The 20669-nt window shown below is 40.1% G+C and overlaps 1 protein-coding gene and 1 pseudogene across 2 annotated transcripts; both read left to right on the top strand.

Moving 5' to 3' along the window:
- Positions 1–6305: 6305 nt before the first annotated feature.
- Positions 6306–9284, top strand: Eef1g-ps13 (eukaryotic translation elongation factor 1 gamma, pseudogene 13; annotated as a pseudogene).
- Positions 9285–12669: 3385 nt separating this feature from the next.
- Positions 12670–20457, top strand: Zfp353 (zinc finger protein 353). Of its 2 annotated transcripts, XM_087548082.1 has the most exons (3): positions 12670–13359; positions 17049–17099; positions 18504–20457. In XM_087548082.1, exons 2-3 carry the CDS (start codon positions 17060–17062, stop codon positions 20135–20137), a joined length of 1674 nt encoding a protein of 557 aa, XP_087404208.1. In that variant the 5' UTR covers positions 12670–13359; positions 17049–17059; the 3' UTR covers positions 20138–20457.
- The last annotated feature ends 212 nt before the right edge of the window (positions 20458–20669 follow it).

Here is a 20669-nt window from a genome sequence, read left to right as displayed (position 1 = left end):
GATAAATGTGATACCAACTATGTCATGGATCTTTCTCATTAAGCTTATCTTTACAGTGTTCTACAAGGTTTCAGAGTTTATACCTGTCTTAGTTTGTTTGATAAAACACAGATTAAAAACAAGCTGGTAGGAAAGGGTTTATTTAGCCTCAATCAGAGTCAATCATTGAAGAAGTCAAGGCAAGAAATCAAAGAAGGCTGGAATCTAGAGGCAGTAACTAAATCAGAGGTCATGGAAGAATACTGCTTACTGGCTTGCTCTTCAGTCTTTGACAGGTATTTTGGCTAATGTCATCCCAGTTTGGTCCTGGGAATCTCTTGCTTCCCGGGCATCTGGGCTTATGTAGTAGGAGAACTGGGTCCTGATGTTACCAAGTAGCATTGGTTTCTGTTGTTTGTGCTTACATCTTGACATCTGGTACTAGCTGACCTTGTTGTCCCTGCTGTAAGCTTGTGAGCCTGAGTGTATCAGATTTCTGGGGGTCAAGCTGTCTCTGGGTGTGATTGGGATGGAGAAGGCTATAGCAAAGAGTTCACTCCCAGGTGCAAATGAGAACAGAAGTCCTACCCCTCTATGGCAGATATGAACCAAAATAACTAGCTTAAAATGATAACCCTAAGTATGCAATGGTGGCATGCCTATCATAGGGTTAACCAATATTTCTCATTGACCTTAAAGACTGCTTTAAGAAGAGAGAATTAATGTACTGGAAACCTAGCCAAAATCCTCAGAGCTAGACAAATCATGGATATTAACCTATAGTCATCATTGCACTAAAACAGGGTAACACTTGACTGCATTATTTTTTTATCACTTTGTTTACATTTTGGATGATATCCACCTCCCTTCCCAGTTTGCCTTCCACAAATCCTCCATTCCATTTCTCCTCTCCCCCTTAACCCCCGCCTCAAAGAGGGTGCTCCCCCACCTACCCACTCCCATCTCACTGTTCTAGCATCACTGGAGCATCAAACCTCCACACAATCAAGGGCCTCTCCTCACACTGATGCCAGATACTCTGCTACATATATATGTGATACCATGGATATCCTCATGTTATCTCTTTGGTCCATGGTTTAGTCCTTGGGAGTTTGGGGTTGGGGGTGGGTAGTTGATATTGTTCTTCCTATAGGGTTACAGTCCATTTAAGCTCTGTCAAACCTTCCCCTAGATCTTCCATTGGGATCCCCAGACTCAGACTGATGGTTGCCTGTGAGTATCTGTGTCTGTATTTGACAGGTGCTGGCAGAACCTCTCAGTGAACAGCCATACCAGGTTCCTGTCAGCAAGCACTTCTTGGCATCAGCAATAGTGTTTGGGTTTGGTGTCTGCAGATGGGATGGATCTCTAGATGGGGCAGTCTCTAGATGTTTTTTCCTTCAGTCTCTGTTCCATTCTTTGTCACCGTCTTTCCTTTCCACAGGCACGATTCTGGGTTAAAAAATCTGAGATGGATGTGTGCCCTCATCTCTCAACTGGGAGCTGTGCCTGTCTACTGGAGTGGTCTTCAGAGGTTCTGTCTCCCCTTTGTTGGTTATTTTCACTAAAGTCATTCCTGTTGAGTCCTGGGAGCCCTCTGGGACTATAGAGGGGCTACTCTCAGTTCCCCATCTCACACTGCTACATATTTCTATTCAATTTCCTGACCCTCTGTATTTTTTCTTGTCCCTCCCCATGCCTGATCCTGCTCCCTCTTTTTTCCCCCCTCTCCTCCCTACCTTACAAGTCCCTGCCTCCACCTCTTGTTATTATTTTGTTCCCCCTTCTATGAAGGATTGAAGCACCCATGCTTTGGTCTTCCTTCTTCTTAATCTCCATATGGTTTGTGGGTTGCAATGTGGGTATTCTGAGTTGTGTCCTAATATCCACTCATCAGTGAGTATATACCATGCGTCTTCTTTTATGTACGGGTTACCTCACTAAGAATGATATGTTCTAGTTTCATCCATTTGCCTGCAAATTTCATGAAGTAAATGTTTTGAATAGCTGAGTCGTACTCCATTGTGTAAATGTACCATGTTTTCTGTGTCCATTCTTCTATTCAGGGACATTTGGGTTCTTTCCAGCTTCTGACTATTATAAATAAGGCTACTAAAACATAGTGGAGCATATAGAAGAATGGAATTTGATCTATTCTTATCTCCTTGCACAAATCTCAAGCCCAAGTGGATCAAGGACCTCCACATAAAACCAGATACACTGACTCTAATAGAAGAGAAAGTGGGGAAGAGCCTCAAACACATGGGCACAGGGAAGAATTTCATTGGCAAATGGGACCTCATAAAATTGCAAAGCTTCTGTAAGGCAAAGGACACTATCATTAGGACAAAATGGCAATCTACAGATTGGGAAAAGATCTTTAACAACCCTACATCTGATAGAGGGCTAATATCTATGCAAAGAACTCAAGAAGTTAAACTCCAGGGAATCAAATAATCCTATTAAAAATGGGGTCCAGAGCTAAATGAAGAATTCTCAACTGAGGAATATCGAATGGCCCTGAAACATGTAAAGAAATGTACGACATCCTTAGTTATCAGGGTAATGCAAACCAAATGAGCCTGAGATTCCACCTCCTACCAATCAGAATGGTTAAGATCAAAAGTTAGGTTACAACAGATGCTGTCAAGGATGTAGAGAAAGAGGAATACTCTTCCATTGCTGATGGGATTGTAAACTGGTAAAACCACTTTGGAAAACAATCTGGTGGGTCCTCAGAAAATTGGAAATAGTCCTACCTGAAGATCCAGATATACCACTCCTGGGCACATACTCAAAAGATGCTCCAACATGTAGCTTAACTGCCTTCTAAATATTTGGTCTTAAACACACATTTGGTATAGTCCTCACCCTGCATCAATGAAACTTCTCCTTGTGTGGGACAAAGTCTATCACAGAAAAACACAACCTATTAAAACAGAGTTGTAGAGACCAACTCAATGAATACATATCTAAAACAACTACTACATGTATAAGCAAGAACTCACAGGTTGTTTTTAGAAGAAGGAACAGGAAAAGTATATGAACCAGAGGAGCAAGGAGTTTTGTGTGACTCGGTTTCACAGAAATGACAGGACATGACTGTCTTGAGTATGAGGTGAGAAAGGCCAGCATTAGTGTTTATCACCTGTGTGTTTCCCTGTTCCTCTCTTCTTATAGTTCCCGTTATCCCCAAACATTCTAGACACCCTTCCTCCTTACAGCATCTAGCTGTGGCTGCTTCCAAGTAAAACAGGCTCCTTCCATATATACACACAATGCAGCTTTATATCTATGCTTTTCTGCTCTACAGTCTGCTCAACAATTTCACTACTGATCAGAATGGCTACACCAGTACCCTTGTCACTCTGTTCCCATCTGCGCTTGTTGCTTCTATTGCACTATTACTACCTCTTGTGGTTTTATTTACCCTTTATCTATTGTAAATTTTATTGAGCTGATTGGAGTGCTTGTCAATAGGAGTAACATGTTTTTGCTTATTATAATAAAAAGAGATTGAGTTTTGAGACAAAAGTGATAAAAATTCAACATTTATTTAGATAATGATACATAGAATCACTGATTCAATCTTAATCTTTTGCCTCACAGTGAGGAAGTTACAAATCCAAGATTCATTCAAATAATATGTTCCTATGCATGCATAAATATATGTGAGTTTGAGAACTGTTAGTAATTGATATAACAATAAAAACAACCAAAATATATACTTAGGGTGAAATGATACAGATAGCTGAACATCAAAAAATAGTATATCAAATTTTATTTATTTACAGTGAGTAAAGTACAGTCATAATTTTGTTATAAAATATGAACAAATGAAGGAATAAAAATAGTTAAAAATATAGTATTCTATTCTTCTGTAGTTTATGGAAGTCAGAAATAGGTAGTTATTTTATTACAGACTATAACATGAATATTGGGTTGAATTTCAATCTTCTTTCCTCCCTGCCATCTGCTAAGTGCTAGGGAAAAAAGGGAAAGATGGCACAATGATAAATGGTCATCATGGACCATGACAAGGCTGAGGAGAGGGCAGAAATTTGAGCACCTTAACTTCAGAGAATATGTACAATGTCAGCCTACAGAGATTAGTGAAAGAGGAGAAATTCAAGTCTCATAAAAGAAGTTTTGTATAAATCAGTTTAGTTTGAAATCAGTTGTGTAACTCTCCTCAATTCTGTGATTGTCTAACAGATATGACAATATGGTTGGAGATGTTTGGTAATGAAACTAGTTATATTTTATTGAAACACTAAGTTAATATCACATAGTGGTATCAACTCACACTAGAGAAGGGAATTTTTAAGAGGCAAAATGATTTTTAAGTTTAAATTTACAAAACAAATACTGTCCATATAAATTACTTATATCTGTACAAATTAATATGCTTGATATTAGAGGCTTTCTAATAGGGAGCCATGTTTGTACTCCTCTCATCACCTAAACAGTGAATATTTATACTACATATTTTGTTTTTTAATTGATTTTCCTTTTTCATTGGTTATTTTATTTATTTAAATTTAAATTTTATTCCTCTTCCCTGTTTCCCCTCTGTAAACCCCCTATCTCATACTCCCTCCCCCTTGCTCCTAGGAGGGCACTTCCTTACCCACTCACCCACTCCTGCCTCACCACCCTAGCATTCCACTACCCTGGGGCATCCAGCCTTCACTGGACCAAGGGCCTCCCCTCCCACTGACACCTGACAAGGCCATCCTCTGCTACATATGCAACTGGAGCCATGGGTCTCTTCATGTGTACATTTTGGTTGATGGTTTAGTCCTTGGGAGCTCTGAGGAGCAGGCAGAGATCTCTAGTTGGTTGATATTGTTGTTTTTCCTATGGCGTTGCAAACTCCTTCAGTTCCTTTAGTCCTTCCCCTAACTCTTCCATTGGGGTCCCCATGCTGAGTCTGATGGTTGGCTGCAAGCCTCCTCATTTGTATCTTTCAGCCTCTCAGGAGACAGCTGTATCAGGCTCCTGTCAGCAAGCACTTCTTGGTATTAGCAATATTGTCTGTGTTTGGTGTCTGCAGATGGGATGGATCTCCAGGTGGGACAGTGACTGGATGGCCTTTCCTTCAGTCTCTGCTCCGCTCTTTGTCCCTGTATTTCCTTTAGACAGGAGCAATTCTGCATTAATATTTTTGAGATGAGTGGGTGACCCATCCATAATTTGACATACTAGGAATTGGGCTAAACTTGGTTGTCATATATATTTATGCAGCTAATTTACAATCTTTCATTTTTCCTTGAAATCTAAAAGTATTATAACTACAAATTGAAAGATGTATACTATTAGAAGAAGACTGAAAAACTCAACAAATCTATGAAATATTTCATTATAACAAGTTATTTTAATAACTTTATTTGGGTAAATTCTGAGTGTTTTCATTAATCAAATTAAGAAAGAAATAGATAAGGCTTTAATAAAAGCAACTGTGTTCCCTATTTGGAAATAATTTTATTCTATTACTACATTTAATTATGCTATATATTTTGTATTGTATAAATTATTGCTAGAAGCTACTTTTTTCAAAAATTATACTTCAAAGATAATTAAAAATTCCTTTGATGTTTCTAACTGTTTCGTTGGTATTCTCCTGAAGTTACACTGGAGATTATTAATGCGGCTCTCCAACCATAATTGGACTTCTATTTTGTTTGGTTCATCTGAGCTTGTTAATACTTATCCATTCCTATATCAACATGCCTTAAAATGATTCTTCATTGCTCAAAGGAGAGTATCAAATTTGTCACTGAAATCCTTTAAGATCAGATAATAACATAAATACACCTCTCTACACACAGATAGTTAGAATAAATGGATTCTAATGTATAGGAACTAAGGCCTAGAAGTCTATCTGTTGGTTTGGAAGTGAGTCAAAATCAAGAACTGGATTAGATAAATGTGTGTCTGGGATTTAGACCATAATGGCTAACCAGACTTCCCCTTGCCCAAAAAACATCAACTGATAGGAAAATAAAGGAGGCATGAAGGAGCAGGCTAGAAATACATACAAGTACTTATTCTGCATCTGGAATAAGAAGAGAAGAAGTTATGGACCATGACAGGAGTGTTCTAGAGATGCCTAGAGATTTTCAGCAGCAAATTCAGAAATCTTAGCAGCTTCCCAGAGGAAAAGTCATTTTCTAAATAAATATTATTTGTGACTAGAACATCAAGATTCATATTTGTTTTCCCTCAATATTTATATGTAATAAATTCATATCATTTACATAAAAGTAATTACTGTGTATTAGATAAAGCTTTACTTACATTATCTCATTTCAGTTCTCAAAATAATGTTAAAAGGTATGAAATATTGTTACCAGCAGTTTATATACTACACAGCTAATGGCATTTCCAAGGTGACCCGTTTAGTATATGACAATGTTGGCATTCACAGCCAGGTTTTCCTGACACAAGATCTATTCCCTGGAATATTTGATTTCTCTTCTGCTATTATTACTGACCATCCCTAGTGGCACCCAAATACAACAGCAGAAACAACTGGAATTACTTATCTATAGAGGAAACAATTGCTTTTCAGAACTGGAACAATGTTTACAATGTAACTTCATTCTCTGGATCATTCAGTGAAGTAATATGAATTAATTTTACTTCCAGTTTATTATAGGAAAGCACATAGAGGAAATAAAGGTGGCTTAGTAATGTTCATTTTATTCACTCTTATTTAATAGTCCAGTGGAACAGGAGGTGTTTCTTAAGTATTGAGGACTCTGTGTTTTAAAATTGTTTTCGTTTACTTCATAAATGGGGGGAATGTTTTACCTATGATTCAACTCCTACCAATTATGATCTGTTAAGAGAATCTGACCTAATCATTTTTATAGTGGATTGTTTCCTTTTAGTCTGCTGAGCATTAATATTGCTTTGAATGCCATTGGTTTTTATATCCTTATAATGAGCTCATTTGTTTTCCTATACAAAACCGTCCTTTTCCTGATGTGCTGAGGTGATACCTGTAATAGAAAAACATAAAATAAAATGAGATTTTTTTGTGAGTCAACCTCATATTTAGATTCCTTTTGTGATATTGCTATCTCAATCTCTGACTGCAGGTGGCTTTGTAGATAAACAATTGGATTAATTTGGGCAGTAGAGCTCCATACCTATTACAGAGTCACAAGTGAAAATGTCACTGAGGTACATTGTGACGATAGCCCATTACAGAGGAAAGATCTGATGGTATAAGCACTAAATTTATGGAAGAAATTATGCTTCACAAAAGAGAAAAGAAAACCAAATCAGGATACATTTGTGAACAGAGAAATTGACGAGGAGCAGGAGTTCAACCAAATTGGGGAGTTGAAACCCATCGAAAGGGCATTGAGAGTCATTAGAAGAAGAAAACTAGATTACTTAGAGGGATAAAAGAGTGGAAGAATTCATTTCACATCCTCCTCCTATCCATAATAACAGAAATGAACTCTCGTCTGCGCTGATAGTTTCTCCCTGCTGTATCATCACACACAGCTAAGCATTTGCAGCCTTGGATACTGGAACCATGCTCTAAAATGAACACTTTCTTTCTAATCAGTTAGTTGACTGAGCTCATGGTTTGTATTTTCCTCTGAGAAAAATAATAGAAAATTGCTCAAATGTACAGCAAAATTGATGTTAATATTCAGAAAAGCAGCATTAAGAGAACATTAACAACAATGTGGTTAGATGAAGATGTGATCAATGGGAAACAAAGATTAGTTTGCTTGATATGGAATCTCAGGAGTCTCCAAGAGCACCTATGTGCTGACACCAGGATCTAATCTTGGGTTTCTGATGCTGTAATCAGAAGTGGGGAAGACAAAAAAGCAGAAGAATGAAAATATATGATTGCTGATATTATTAACTGCAATATGGCCATGAAATGAAACAATATCTTAAGATGAATACAAAACCTGAAGATGAAATGCAGGGGGCAGTTATGGAGAAAGAGAGAGAGAGGCAATCCAATACTTGAGGCAAAACATGGAGGCAAAACCGGAACTCGAAATTTTCCTCCACAAAGCATTGAGGCAACTTGCTCCTCCTGTACAACCCCATGAGGTCCCATTTAGAAACAAAAGTTTAAAACTTTTTAAATGGGAAATAAATAAACAAATAAAAATTTAAAAATGCAAAATAAACAAACAGGGGTAAACAAAACAAATTAAAACACGAGGCTCATTAGGTCTGACCCATAATCCTATGATGAGGCAAAAGTTTTCAGAATTTGAGTTGAGCCTGTCTAAAAGAGTTCGTGTATCAAGAACAACAGATCTCAGAACCTTCTTTTCACCAGACCTTCCCCATTACCAACTAATGGTTCCTTACCTGCATTAACCAGCCCCAGTTCAGGGCCATCTTGGGGGAAGTGAAGCTGTGTGAGAAGATGGCACAGTTTGATGTTAAGAAGTTTGCAGAGACCAGTGGAAGGGGAAGCCCTTGGTCCTGCTAAGACTGAACCCCCAGTGAACGTGATTGTTGCAGGGAAGGCGGTAATGGGGGGAGAATGGGGAGGGGAACACCGATGTTGGGGGAGGAGTTAGGGGGATGTTGGCCCGGAAACCGGAAAAGGGAATAACATTCGAAATATAAATAAGAAATACTCAAGTTAAAAAAAAAAGAAGTTTGCAGAGAGCCAGCCTAAAGTGGATACCCCAAGAAAAGAAAAGGGTTCATGAGAAAAGAAACAGAAGTCCCAGGCTGAGTGGAAAGAAGAAAAAAAGGCAGCTGCCCCAGCTCCTGAGGAAGAGATGGATGAATGTGAGCAGTCATTCCCTGCTGAGCTCACCTGCCCAAGAATACCTCCCTCTGTGTTGGATGCATTTAAGCGTAAGTACTCCAAGGAGGGCACCCTGTCTGTGGCGCTGCCATATTTTTGGAAGTACTTTGATAAGAATGGCTGGTCCCTGTGGCAAGCTGAGTCCCGCTTCCCTGAAGAGCTCACCTAGACCTTCATGACTTTGCAACCTCATCTGGAACTGGAATGTTCCAGCGATTGGACAACCTGAGGGAGAATGTCTTTGCTTGTGTTATTCTCTTTGGAACCAATAACAGCCGTTCCATTTCTGGCGTTTGGGTCTTTCAAGGCCAAGAGCTTGCCTTTCTGTTGAGTCCAGATTGGCAGGTGGACTATGAGTCGTATACGTGGCAGAAACTAGATCCTGGTAGCGAGAGGACCCAGGCTCTGGTTCAAGAGTACCAGAGTCCCAGTTTCCTAGGAGGGGGCTTTCCAGCACGTGGACAAAGCCATCGGTCAAGGCAAGATCTTAAAGTGAACAAGTCTTGCCAGTCGCCTAGCTGCCTGTACCTACCCCTCAAGGGAGATGGGGGTCATTAAAGGAAACTGAAACATTGAGAAAACAAACAAAACAAAACAAAACAACAACAACCAAACAACCAACCAGTCAACCAACCACTAAAGTTCTATTTAGGAAATTTCCTTCCCCCCACTTCAAACCCCATGTGCCAGTGAGTTTGAGGCTCTTTCCCACTTTCTATTCTATTAGATTCAATGTATCTGATTTTGCGTTGAGGTCCTTAATCCACTTGGATTTAAGCTTTGTGCAAAGTGACAGATATGGATTTATTTCCATTTTTCTACATACAGAATGCCAGTTAAATCAGCACCATTTATTAAAGATACTTTCTTTTGTCCACTATATATTTTTGGCTTCTTTGTCAAAAATCAACTGTCCATAAGTATGTGATTTTATTTCTGGGTCTTCACTTCTATTCCTTTCATCAACTTGTCTGTCTCTGTACCAAAACCATACAGTTTTTATCACTATGGATCTATAGTATAGCTTGAGGTCAGGGATGGTGATTTCCCCAAAATTTCTTTTATTGTTTAGAATTTTTTCACAATCCTGGATATTTTGTTTTTTCCATATGAAATTTAGAATTGCTCTTTACATGCCTTTAAAGAATTGTGTTGGAGTTTCGATGGGGATTGCATTGAATCTGTAGATTGCTTTTGGTGGAATGGCCATTTTTACTGTGTTAATTCTATTAATCCTTGAGCATTAGAGATCTCTCCATTTTCTGAGGACTTCTTCAATTTCTTTTCTGAGAGATTTGAAGCTCTTGTCATACAGATCTTTCACTTGTTGTTTAGAGTTACCCCAAGATATTTTACATTATTTGTGACTATTGTGAGGGTTGTTATTTTCATAATTTCTTTCTCAGACCATTTATCATTTGTAATAATAATACATTTGTAAAGGAAGGTTACTGATTTATTTAAGTTAATTTTATATCCAGCCACTTCATTGAAGTTGTTTATCAGCTGTAGAATCTCTCTGGTAGAATTTTCGAGGTTGCTTATGTATACTATCATATCATCTGCAAATACTGATACTTTGATTTCTTTGCCAGTTTGTATTCCCATGATCTCCTTTTGTTGTCTTATTGCTCTTTGGCCTCGGTGAGAAAAGCACCACCAACCCTTAGAAACTTGAGGCTCCAGGGAGTGAGAAAGTCTGGTGGGGAAAGGGTAGGGGTGAGAACATCCTTTTGGAGATGGGGGAGGAGGAATAGGATGGGGAACCATCAGAGGTCAGAGGACTGACCAGAAGGGGAATGACAACTGGACTGTAAAAAAAAAAAAGATTAGAGAACAAAACCAAACCAAACCAAACCAAACCAAGCAAGCAACAGCTACTCCGACAAATGCCCACAACCAACCAGTGGGTGAAGTTTGGATACTCTTATGGAAGTATAGGAGGAAGGATCGCTGGCCCTGGAAGGACAGAAGAACTGCATAGGAAGACAAGCAGAGTCAACTAGCCTGGAACCTTAGGGCTTTCAGAATCTGAACCACAAAGCCAGGCATATATAAGAGCTGGACCTAGGCCTCCCTGCACATATGTAACAGATGTGCAACTTGATCTTCATGTGGGTCCTGAACAACTGGAAAGTGGCCTATCACAAAAGCTGTTATTTGTCCATGGGATCTGTTCTAGCTGGGCTGCCTTGTCTGCCTCAATGGGAGGGGAAATGTCTAGCCTTGAAGAGACTTGAAGTGCCAGGGAGGAGAAATAAAAGCGAATAAAAGGATCTCCACCCACTCAAAGGAGAAGGGGAAGGGAGATGGTGGAAGGCTTATAGGAGGAGGTGACAGAAAATGGGCGCTGAGTGGGATGTAAAGTGAATAAACAAAACCAGAATATTAAAACATGAGAACAAACACATCAGGTAAGAAGTAAAAACAGTATTATTATTGCAAAAGTGATCCTTTTGAATTCTGAATAATTTGATTAAAGTAAAGCTGTTAAAGATATGGAATCTCTATATCTCAATTGATCATTTAACTAGAAATGAAGTGTTGTGTGTTAACAGTAGTATTCAGCTCACAGGAGCAAAACATTTAGGAATAAAATCTGTAACTGCTGCTAACTCCATAGGCCCAGCTGACTTCAGTTTCTGCATCTTCAACTCTCACATGCAGGTCAAGCACAGGAAACCCAGCACTGTGAATCATGGTATGGATGGAATGTCCAATGTAGTGTTTTCCCTCACTAAGCATTACAGAAAATTGCTTAATTGAACTCCTATAGCCTTGGCAAGGAGACTCAAACTCCCTCTGCTTTCCAAGGGTCTAGAAGGACAAGATTAAGTGAAGAATCTAGATGCTAAGCCCTCCCCCATCCCAAAGGTTAGATTATAACTGGCAAGGAGTTGGGTGGAATGATACAAAGTTTCCTGCTGAAACTTAATGAGATCTAGGAATTCCTGGCTACTTTGCTGGAAAATTCAAGTTCTATATTTTAAGAGCATGGAAGGAAAAGCATGAGCAAGAACTATGAATTTTATTGCCAAAGAAGAGAGACAATTAAAGCTTATTACTCCGAATGTAAATATACTTCCAGCCAAAATTTAGAAATGTGGGTTGTCCAACTCCAGCTGAGGGAATTTTTCTTGTTCTACCCTCATCACAACATCTGAAGGTCCACATGAGGAAACACACTGGGAGAAGCCCTATGTGTGCAATGCTCCTGGCTGCCCATGGAAATTCTCCTGCTCATTGAACCTCTGCAGACACAAACAAAAGCACAGTGCGGAGAGTCTCTGTCCCTGTACCAAGTGCAACAAACCTTTACTGGATTGTATTACGTCATGCAGCATGAGAGAGGCCATAATCAGTTTTCACCCTCCACTGGAACCAGACTGTCCATAAATAATATCCTCCTTAATAAAGTTTTATTGTTTCCTATCCACATCTCTGTCAACATCAAGTATATGTTAATGTTGTTTGTAGATGACAAAACAAACAAATTAATACTTAGAATAGGATCAGTAGCTTGTGCTCTAAGGCCTCTTATTTTGCATGAGGAAATCTACTTAACTGACTCTCTCTTAATTAGAATATAACCATATTGCTGTGACAAAATTTGGCTTTATTGTAATTATTTTCAACTAATGTAGTGAAGAATTACAAATATTAAGATATTACTGGAAGTAGCATTCTACATTGAATCAGGATCAATATTTCTCCCAACATTTATCTTAATCTTTGAATTTTGTCAATATTTTTAGTTATGAATGGCCAGTTATGAAAGCCATGTGACCATTGCATGAAGGATACTTGTAACTGATATTATTGAGTCCGTTACATTTGGTTAAGAATATGTTTGTAAAGGTAGTTATGTTTTCTTCTAAGTTTCTTTAAGTGATTTCAAGTAAGAGACTGTCAATGGTTTTTGTGTTACAGTTGGTATTGCTGTAAAGGGACTCTGACTATAGCGACTCTCATATAGGAGAACATTTAATTTAAACTTGCATAAAGATAGAATCTAACTCCATTAACTTTAAGGTAAGCAGCCAGTCATGGTGCTGGAGAGAGAGCCAAGAGTTCTACATCTGGATCATCAGGGAGCAGGAAGAGATTGCGATCCTGAGCCATCTGATAGGTAGCCTCAGAAATTAAAATATGATACTCTGGGTTGTGCTCTACTTTTAAGGTCTCTAGAGAACTAAACCACAGTTTTTGAGACCGAGGCTTCTTCGATGTGTACTCTTGGTTGTTTGATTGAAAATACCTGGGAAGGACAAAAATCTATTAAGAGAGGACACACCTGTGAGAGATCGTTTGAAGCTGGAACTTTTAATCTAGGTCCTGAGCCAGGAAGGAAGACAAACCTTCCTCTGGAGGCGAAGACAGGAAGGTTGTCAGCTTGTCCTCGGCTTGTTCACACATCCATCCCTACACTGGCTTTGGAGTCAACTCTTTCCAGATTCCAGCCTCTAGAGAAGACCAGCTGAGACAACCTGTCTTTGGGACAGAGAAGCTACAAGACTACTGAACTTTTCATCTTCAGTTAGCCATTGTGGGATTAGCAAGAACCGCAGCCTGTAAGTACTTCCAAAAATTCCCTCTTTGACATGTATATAGAGAAAGATTCATTCCATAACTTCTATGACTCTAGAAAACCATGATTATTACAGGGGCATGCTGACTTTATAGGAACTTAGCTGTTGTTTTAAAACTTTGATTCCATAAATTTATTTAATGATCACAAATTTGACTTATGCTATAGATGGAGTAAAATGTTCATGAAAAAGCAATGTTATGTAATTTGTATGTTTTTCTTTAATTGTTCAGACACAGCATTCCAAACCTCATAATGTATTTTTTTTCTCTGTATTTGGGTAGATATATAGGAGATTGATACAGGACCTGAAGTACCAGGAAAATATTAGTGGTCCCGCCAAAAAACAAAAAACAAAAAACAAAAAGGAAGCCACACAGGAGCCAATCTGGTGTAACTCACAGCAGGGTCTTTATTCTATTCAAGCTAGCTCGAGCCCCTCCAAAGCACCACCATCACACAGGACAGTTTTGGTAGTAGGGGCACCCCAAATGTCTACTGGGACAAGACTTTACAGTGAGCAGCAAGGGGGGAGTGAGTGTGCAAGCATCTAATTGGAAAGTTACTGTGGTCTTTAATATACTTGACTGATCCTGGGAGTCATATCATACACTTCATTTCTGCTCCCCTCAGCATTGGTGATCGTTTGGCATGAGGTGGGCTTGTAACCTGTGGGTGTAGGTTTGCTGGAGACTCTGGTCTTGTTGAGGATTAGCCTAGAGACTGGAGTTAGGCTCAGCATTTGTTGGGGGCAACTTGGAAACTAATGCTAGGTACAAGCCTGTTAGTTTACCGAAATTCAAACTTAGGTGAGGTTCTCCAAATTGGAGTCAGAACTTAAAAGATTTGGCCTCTCTGAGGCACCCTATTCCCTGTACTTGGAATGCTTAAAAATGTATTCCTGTTGAGCCCAGCACTCCCAGGGAAGAAGGAAAGGGGCTCCACAAGTCCAAGTCAATAGTGATTACCACAGTGCCAGTGAAAGACCACTGGGGTGGGGAAGACCCCCACTCAAATCTCGAGAATAAGCAACCCCCCAAGAACTCATGAGAAACCGGTCTTGATGTAATAAACAAGAGGAATATTTGAGGAACCAGAGCTCTGGGGACCACACGTATCTCACACAGGAGACAGAGGAGTCAACCCCGAGCCCAATTAGGGGAAGGTATTTATAGGGAAAATTACATAGGCAGTTGGCAACAGTCACACAAAGCAATTTCATTGGTTTGTAACTTGGGCTCAGTTCAATTCTAGGTCACCCTGCTTCTGGAGCAAGCTGACCCTAATTCTCGTTTTTCTCAGGACTGTTGAGTCAGGCCTTATTGAGGCCAGATGGTTTGTGGTGGCTATAGCCAGGCTACATTCCCAACACATTTTATGTTATTCTTTGCTGTGAGGTGCACTTGTCCTCACAGCAGGGTCAGTGGGGGATAGTTTAAAATCTTTATTCTTTCACCACTACACTATAGCAGGAAACATTTGGAGTAGTTTTGGTAAAGATGTTAAGAAACAGGTGTCCATACAGCATTTTAAAATACTGTTTCTTGTGTTGATGGGCCACACCTGTGCGTAACACCTATAGTTGTCCCACTTGGGTCAGAGGGCATATTTTTTAATCCAAGGGATTGCCCTACTGAAGTGAAACAGCTTTAGTAAGGGAGGGATTTCAAATATATGCCACTATTTCCTCAGAATAGAGGTGAGTGGCTGGAACATGTAGCAAAGACCTGGAGTCAGTATAGCCCAGGTCCTGGTTAGATCTAGACGTCCATCCTGGTTGATTACACTGGGACTCAGTTCCTTAGTACAAACTCCTTTAGTCTTAAAACTTGGTTCCCCAGTGAATTCTTGGCCCTAAAGTTGTTCTGGTTCTACACCTCAACTCTATCCTTGAGAAAGATCATGGTAAGTCCCATCAGCTTCTATGGTGTTACTTAGGACACAAACAAAAGACCAGTTTTCTCTTGCTTGGACTTAAGGAAATGTCTTCAAGGAATCCCTGGTTTCTTTGCCGGGTGATTCAGTTAATCTATGGATTATTTTATTCTTTCCATTGATAGTTTTTATTGTTAGTTAGCAATTTTAAACATCAAAATGTAGAGTATTTAAAAACTGAGGAAAGTACAATGCTATCAATTAGGGAGGAGCCTCCAGTTGTGCTGCATGATAATATTATCTTTTTTTTTTTTTTTTTATTAACTTGAGTATTTCTTATATACATTTCGAGTGTTATTCCCTTTCCCGGTTTCCGGGCAAACATCCCCCTCCCCCCTCCCCTTCCTTATGGGTGTTCCCCTCCCAACCCTCCCACCATTGCCGCCCTCCCCCCATAGACTAGTTCACTGGGGGTTCAGTCTTAGCAGGACCCAGGGCTTCCCCTTCCACTAGTGCTCTTACTAGTATATTCATTGCTACCTATGGGGTCAGAGTCCAGGGTCAGTCCATGTATAGTCTTTAGGTAGTGGCTTAGTCCCTGGAAGCTCTGGTTGCTTGGCATTGTTGTACTTTTGGGGTCTCGAGCCCCTTCAAGCTCTTCCAGTTCTTTCTCTGATTCCTTCAATAGGGGACCTATTCTCAGTTCAGTGGTTTGCTGTTGGCATTCGCCTCTGTATTTGCTGTATTCTGGCTGTGTCTCTCAGGAGCGATCTACATCCGGCTCCTGTCGGTCTGCACTTCTTTGCTTCATCCATCTAGTCCAATTGGGTGGCTGTATATGTATGGGCCAAATGTGGGACAGGCTCTGAATGGGTGTTCCTTCAGTCTCTGTTTTAATCTTTGCCTCTCCCTTCCCTGCCAAGGGTATTCTTTTTCCTCATTTAAAGAAGGAGTGAAGCATTCACATTTTGATCATCCGTCTTGAGTTTCGTTTGTTCTAGGGATCTAGGGTAATTCAAGCATTTGGGCTAATAGCCACTTATCAATGAGTGCATACCATGTATGTCTTTCTGTGATTGGGTTAGTTCACTCAGGATGATATTTTCCAGTTCCAACCATTTGCCTACGAATTTCATAAACTCGTTGTTTTTGATAGCTGAGTAATATTCCATTGTGTAGATGTACCACATTTTCTGTATCCATTCCTCTGTTGAAGGGCATCTGGGTTCTTTCCATTTTCTGGCTATTATAAATAAGGCTGCAATGAACATAGTGGAGCACGTGTCTCTTTTATATGTTGAGGCATCTTTTGGGTATATGCCCAAGAGAGGTATAGCTGGATCCTCAGGCAGTTCAATGTCCAATTTTCTGAGGAACCTCCAGACTGATTTCCAGAATGGTTTTACCAGTCTGCAATCCCACCAACAATGGAGGAGTGTTCCTCTTTCTCCACATCCTCGCCAGCATCTGCTGTCACCTGAGTTTTTGATCTTAGCCAATCGCACTGGTGTGAGGTGAAATCTCAGGGTTGTTTTGATTTGCATTTCCCTTATGACTAAAGATGTTGAACATTTCTTTAGGTGTTTCTCAGCCATTCGGCATTCCTCAGCTGTGAATTCTTTGTTTAGCTCTGAACCCCATTTTTTAATAGGGTTATTTGTTTCCCTGCGGTCTAACTTCTTGAGTTCTTTGTATATTTTGGATATAAGGCCTCTATCTGTTGTAGGGTTGGTAAAGATCTTTTCCCAATCTGTTGGTTGCCGTTTTGTCCTAACCACAGTGTCCTTTGCCTTACAGAAGCTTGCTGCATGATAATATTAAGAAGTAGAGACCATGACCAGTTTTCAGGCAAGTATTTTTAATCTCTGCACTCAGCAGTTAAGGGAAAAAATAGAGATTTTGAGCCAAGATTGAAGTAGTAAAAGTCTTTTGTAAAAATGATTTGTCCTGTAACATCCTGGAGATCATCATGGTGGGAGAAGCTTCTCCACTTTCAAGAAAGAGGAGACAGGCTGGATGTTGAGCTGAACAATCTGATAAGTGAATTTAACAAGTGAAGCCTATGCAATAATACCTTCACAAAAACACCAGAGGATACTTTTGGAGAGTTTTATAATTGGTGAAAAAGTGGAAGCTTTTTACTGGCAGTTATCAAGTTTTAATCTCTTCTGTTACAGGTTTTAGAATTAATTTCCAGAGTATACCTATCCATTAAAACTGTACAGATTTTTCAATTCTATGTGTTGTGCCAAATGATGATGGTGGTGTGATTTCTCTTTTTATTTTAATTATTTCTTTTTTCTCTTTCTCCCTTTATTTCATTCCTTCTTTCTTTCTTAAATATTTTTCACCATTCCCTTTTTTAAAATTTAAAATTAGATTTTTCTCTCATTTAGTCTATTCTTACCACAAGTTGGATCTCTCCAGGTCTCATGAAGTGTGTGGATACAATCCTAGACAATGGGGTTCTCTTAGCAGTGTGCTGAGATTGAACCTCTCTCTTAGCATTAGTCTAAATTATTTGAGAAACTCAATGGGACCCTATGGTACAAGGATACAACAGAATGCAGCAGATTCCTTCCCCAGGGAGATTTGCTGGCTACAAAAAAAAATTACCACAGCAATATCCACTATTACTAAGATTACTCTCATGTAATCTATAAGTTTCTACTGCAAGAGGTTTCAACAACATCACACAATTATTTCTTCATTGACTTTCTCCACCCAAAACTAGCCCACCTGACCTCTACTGCTTCTGTCCGAACCCACCACTATTCCACGAACAAATCCTATTCCACATTCACTTCCAAGATAGATGAATGCTACTTTGTAAATACATTGGCCATTAAGTAAATAGTAGGCAAGCTAACACCCAAAGAACCTAAGAGGTTATGTAAAAGGGAGCACCTTCTGAATGCTAAGAACCTGGGATGAGAAGTTTAAGCACGTCATCTAGGTATGGGGTTCTACCCCTTGAAAGGTATGGCCTACCATGCCATAGACTCAGAAGACATATCAGGCTGAGCTTTATAAAGGAGATCTCAGAGATAAGGAGCTATATTTTGCTTGCCCATTCCACCCTCATCAGAGCCCCTGAAGTTTTGAATCCCTGGCCCCCCAGCACACATTCTCTGCCTGTTCCTGTCTACTACTTAATTTCTGTCTGTCTCCTGAGTGTGAGTATTCTCAAGAACTTTAAGCTCTTACAACTGAATACCTAGTTCAGTCACATGTTCTCCTTTCTCCCAACAGTGAGGAACTTGAAGAGTCCTCAGGCCTTCTGTGACGCCTATATGGACGTGGCAGAAACCCCAGGTGCTTCCCAGACAGTACCATGTAACACTCAGCCTTCCCCTGTGGAATCCAGCCAGCTTGTTTCAGGTCAGAGCTCAGAGATGCCTACCTGGAAAAAAACAGTGATGGCATCTGCATGCTGTAACCCACAGGAGACAGCCTGTACTCAGAACTCAACAGCACACCCAGGAAAAGCCAGTGATTTCTATTTTGGAGAGCCAAGTGAGGCTGCTTCTTTTATCCAGCAAGTTGTATCTGCTGAGCAGAAAAGTTCTCCTGCAGGCTCATGCCTTATGAATCTCAGCAGCACCACCAAGTCATGCCTCTCTCATCCCCTGAAGACAGAAGTACTGGACACCAGAAAGACTCTCTGCAATGAAGGCCACTGGGGGAGGACACTGAACTCTGACAAGACTCTCTTGATCCAAATTACAACTATGTATGAGAGCCAGTGGAGAACCCTTGGTAATCATCCAGTTGCTCCCTCTGGATACCATGAAGGCCAGGCTCCAAATATGGATCACCTCGTTGATTCTGTATCAAACCAGACCTTCATTGGTGACCTTGAGATGGAACCCAGTTGTAACCATGTCCTTTATACTGATCAATTCATAACCTCCTTTTCTGAACAGAATCCTTTTGGGGATCAGCAGAGAAGCCCAGTAGCTGATAACAGATTCTATGCAGATCAGAAGATACTCCCAAATGGATACCAGACTTTCTATGAGCCACAGATGAGCACTAACTATCAGATAACATGCGTCTGTGGTCAGAATGTCTGCAGATGTCAGGAGATTCTCCTCAGTGGTGAGCACCTTCTCTCTGAGTATCAGACATCAGGCTACAGGTATGACCAGGATTTGATTGTGAATCTCCAGGTAACAAGTCCCATTGGTGGCGAGCCTCTTCATGACTCTCAGATACCAAACTCCAATTTTGACACAACTTCTTGTGGGACTAAGAGAACAACATCTAGTGAAGAAGACAACCTGGCTTGGCATCCAGAGACAAGTCTCAGTTCTGAAGAGACATTCCTGGATCAGATGAGGACCTCTGTGGATCAGAATGTGTACCCAAGTCATAATGGAACACTCAAAATAGAAGAAAGCCTAGAACCTCAAGTGACTTCACTTAGTAACCAAGCCCCCTATGTAGGAGAATCTTCGGATACTTCAAATTCCCCTTTGATTCAAATACAACCTCAGGAAATCTCTTCAGCTTCTGGTTTGGACCAGGGACAGCATCCAGAGATAAAGTTAGACCTCAAGACCCAGAGCCCTGTGTCCTTGAAGAACCCTCATAACTCAAAGCGATACTGCTGTACCTACCAGGGTTGTAAGAAATCTTACAAAAAGTCTCAGCACCTCAAGGACCACATGAAGAAACACACTGGGGTGAAGCCTTATATGTGCAATAAGCCTGGATGCGATTGGAAATTCTTCCGTTTAGTAGATCTCAACAGACACAAACAAAAGCATAGTGGGGAGAGGCCCTACCCCTGTCCCATGTGCAACAAAAACTATTCCAGATTTTATTACCTTAAGCAGCATCTGAGGAGCCATATTCAAGCATCACCTACCACTGCAACCTAATTGTTCACAAACAATATCTTCCCTAAAGAAGCTTTATTGTTTCCTACCTTTTAGCATCAGAAGGGGTTTACAGATAAACCTCTGAATCCAGTATCCCTAGGGGACAAGGACCCTCTTGTGTCTGTTGCCATGACAACCACCACACATTCCCAGAGTACTACTCACCTGCGTGCAGAGGTGCCTGTCATTCATTACCTGGCATGTATGTCATGGCCTGAATAAAAGACAGAATCCCCAACCCTTCACCCCTTTTTTCTTTTTTTTCCTCTTTCTGCTTTCCCTCCCCCAACCCCCAAGACAATTAAAAAAAATGTCTTCCATGGGATTGTGCTAGCCTGGAGTGATCTGTCCGGAAAAAAGGCGCCATTCAATTAACACTACCCACAACTCTGCCAACAGGAGGTTGATTTTAATGTTGTTTGTAGATGACAAAAACAAACAAACATACATTTAGAATAAGAAACTGCAGCATGTGATGCTCAGATCTCTTTGTGGAAATCTTAACTTACCCCTTTTTAATGAGAGTATAACC

Source organism: Rattus norvegicus, chromosome 5 (genome assembly GCF_021556685.1).
Source record: "Rattus norvegicus strain SHRSP/BbbUtx chromosome 5, alternate assembly SHRSP_T2T, whole genome shotgun sequence".
Lineage (NCBI taxonomy): Eukaryota > Metazoa > Chordata > Mammalia > Rodentia > Muridae > Rattus > Rattus norvegicus.
Note: the sequence above shows the minus strand (reverse complement) of the source record. Positions and strands in the feature narration are given on the sequence as shown.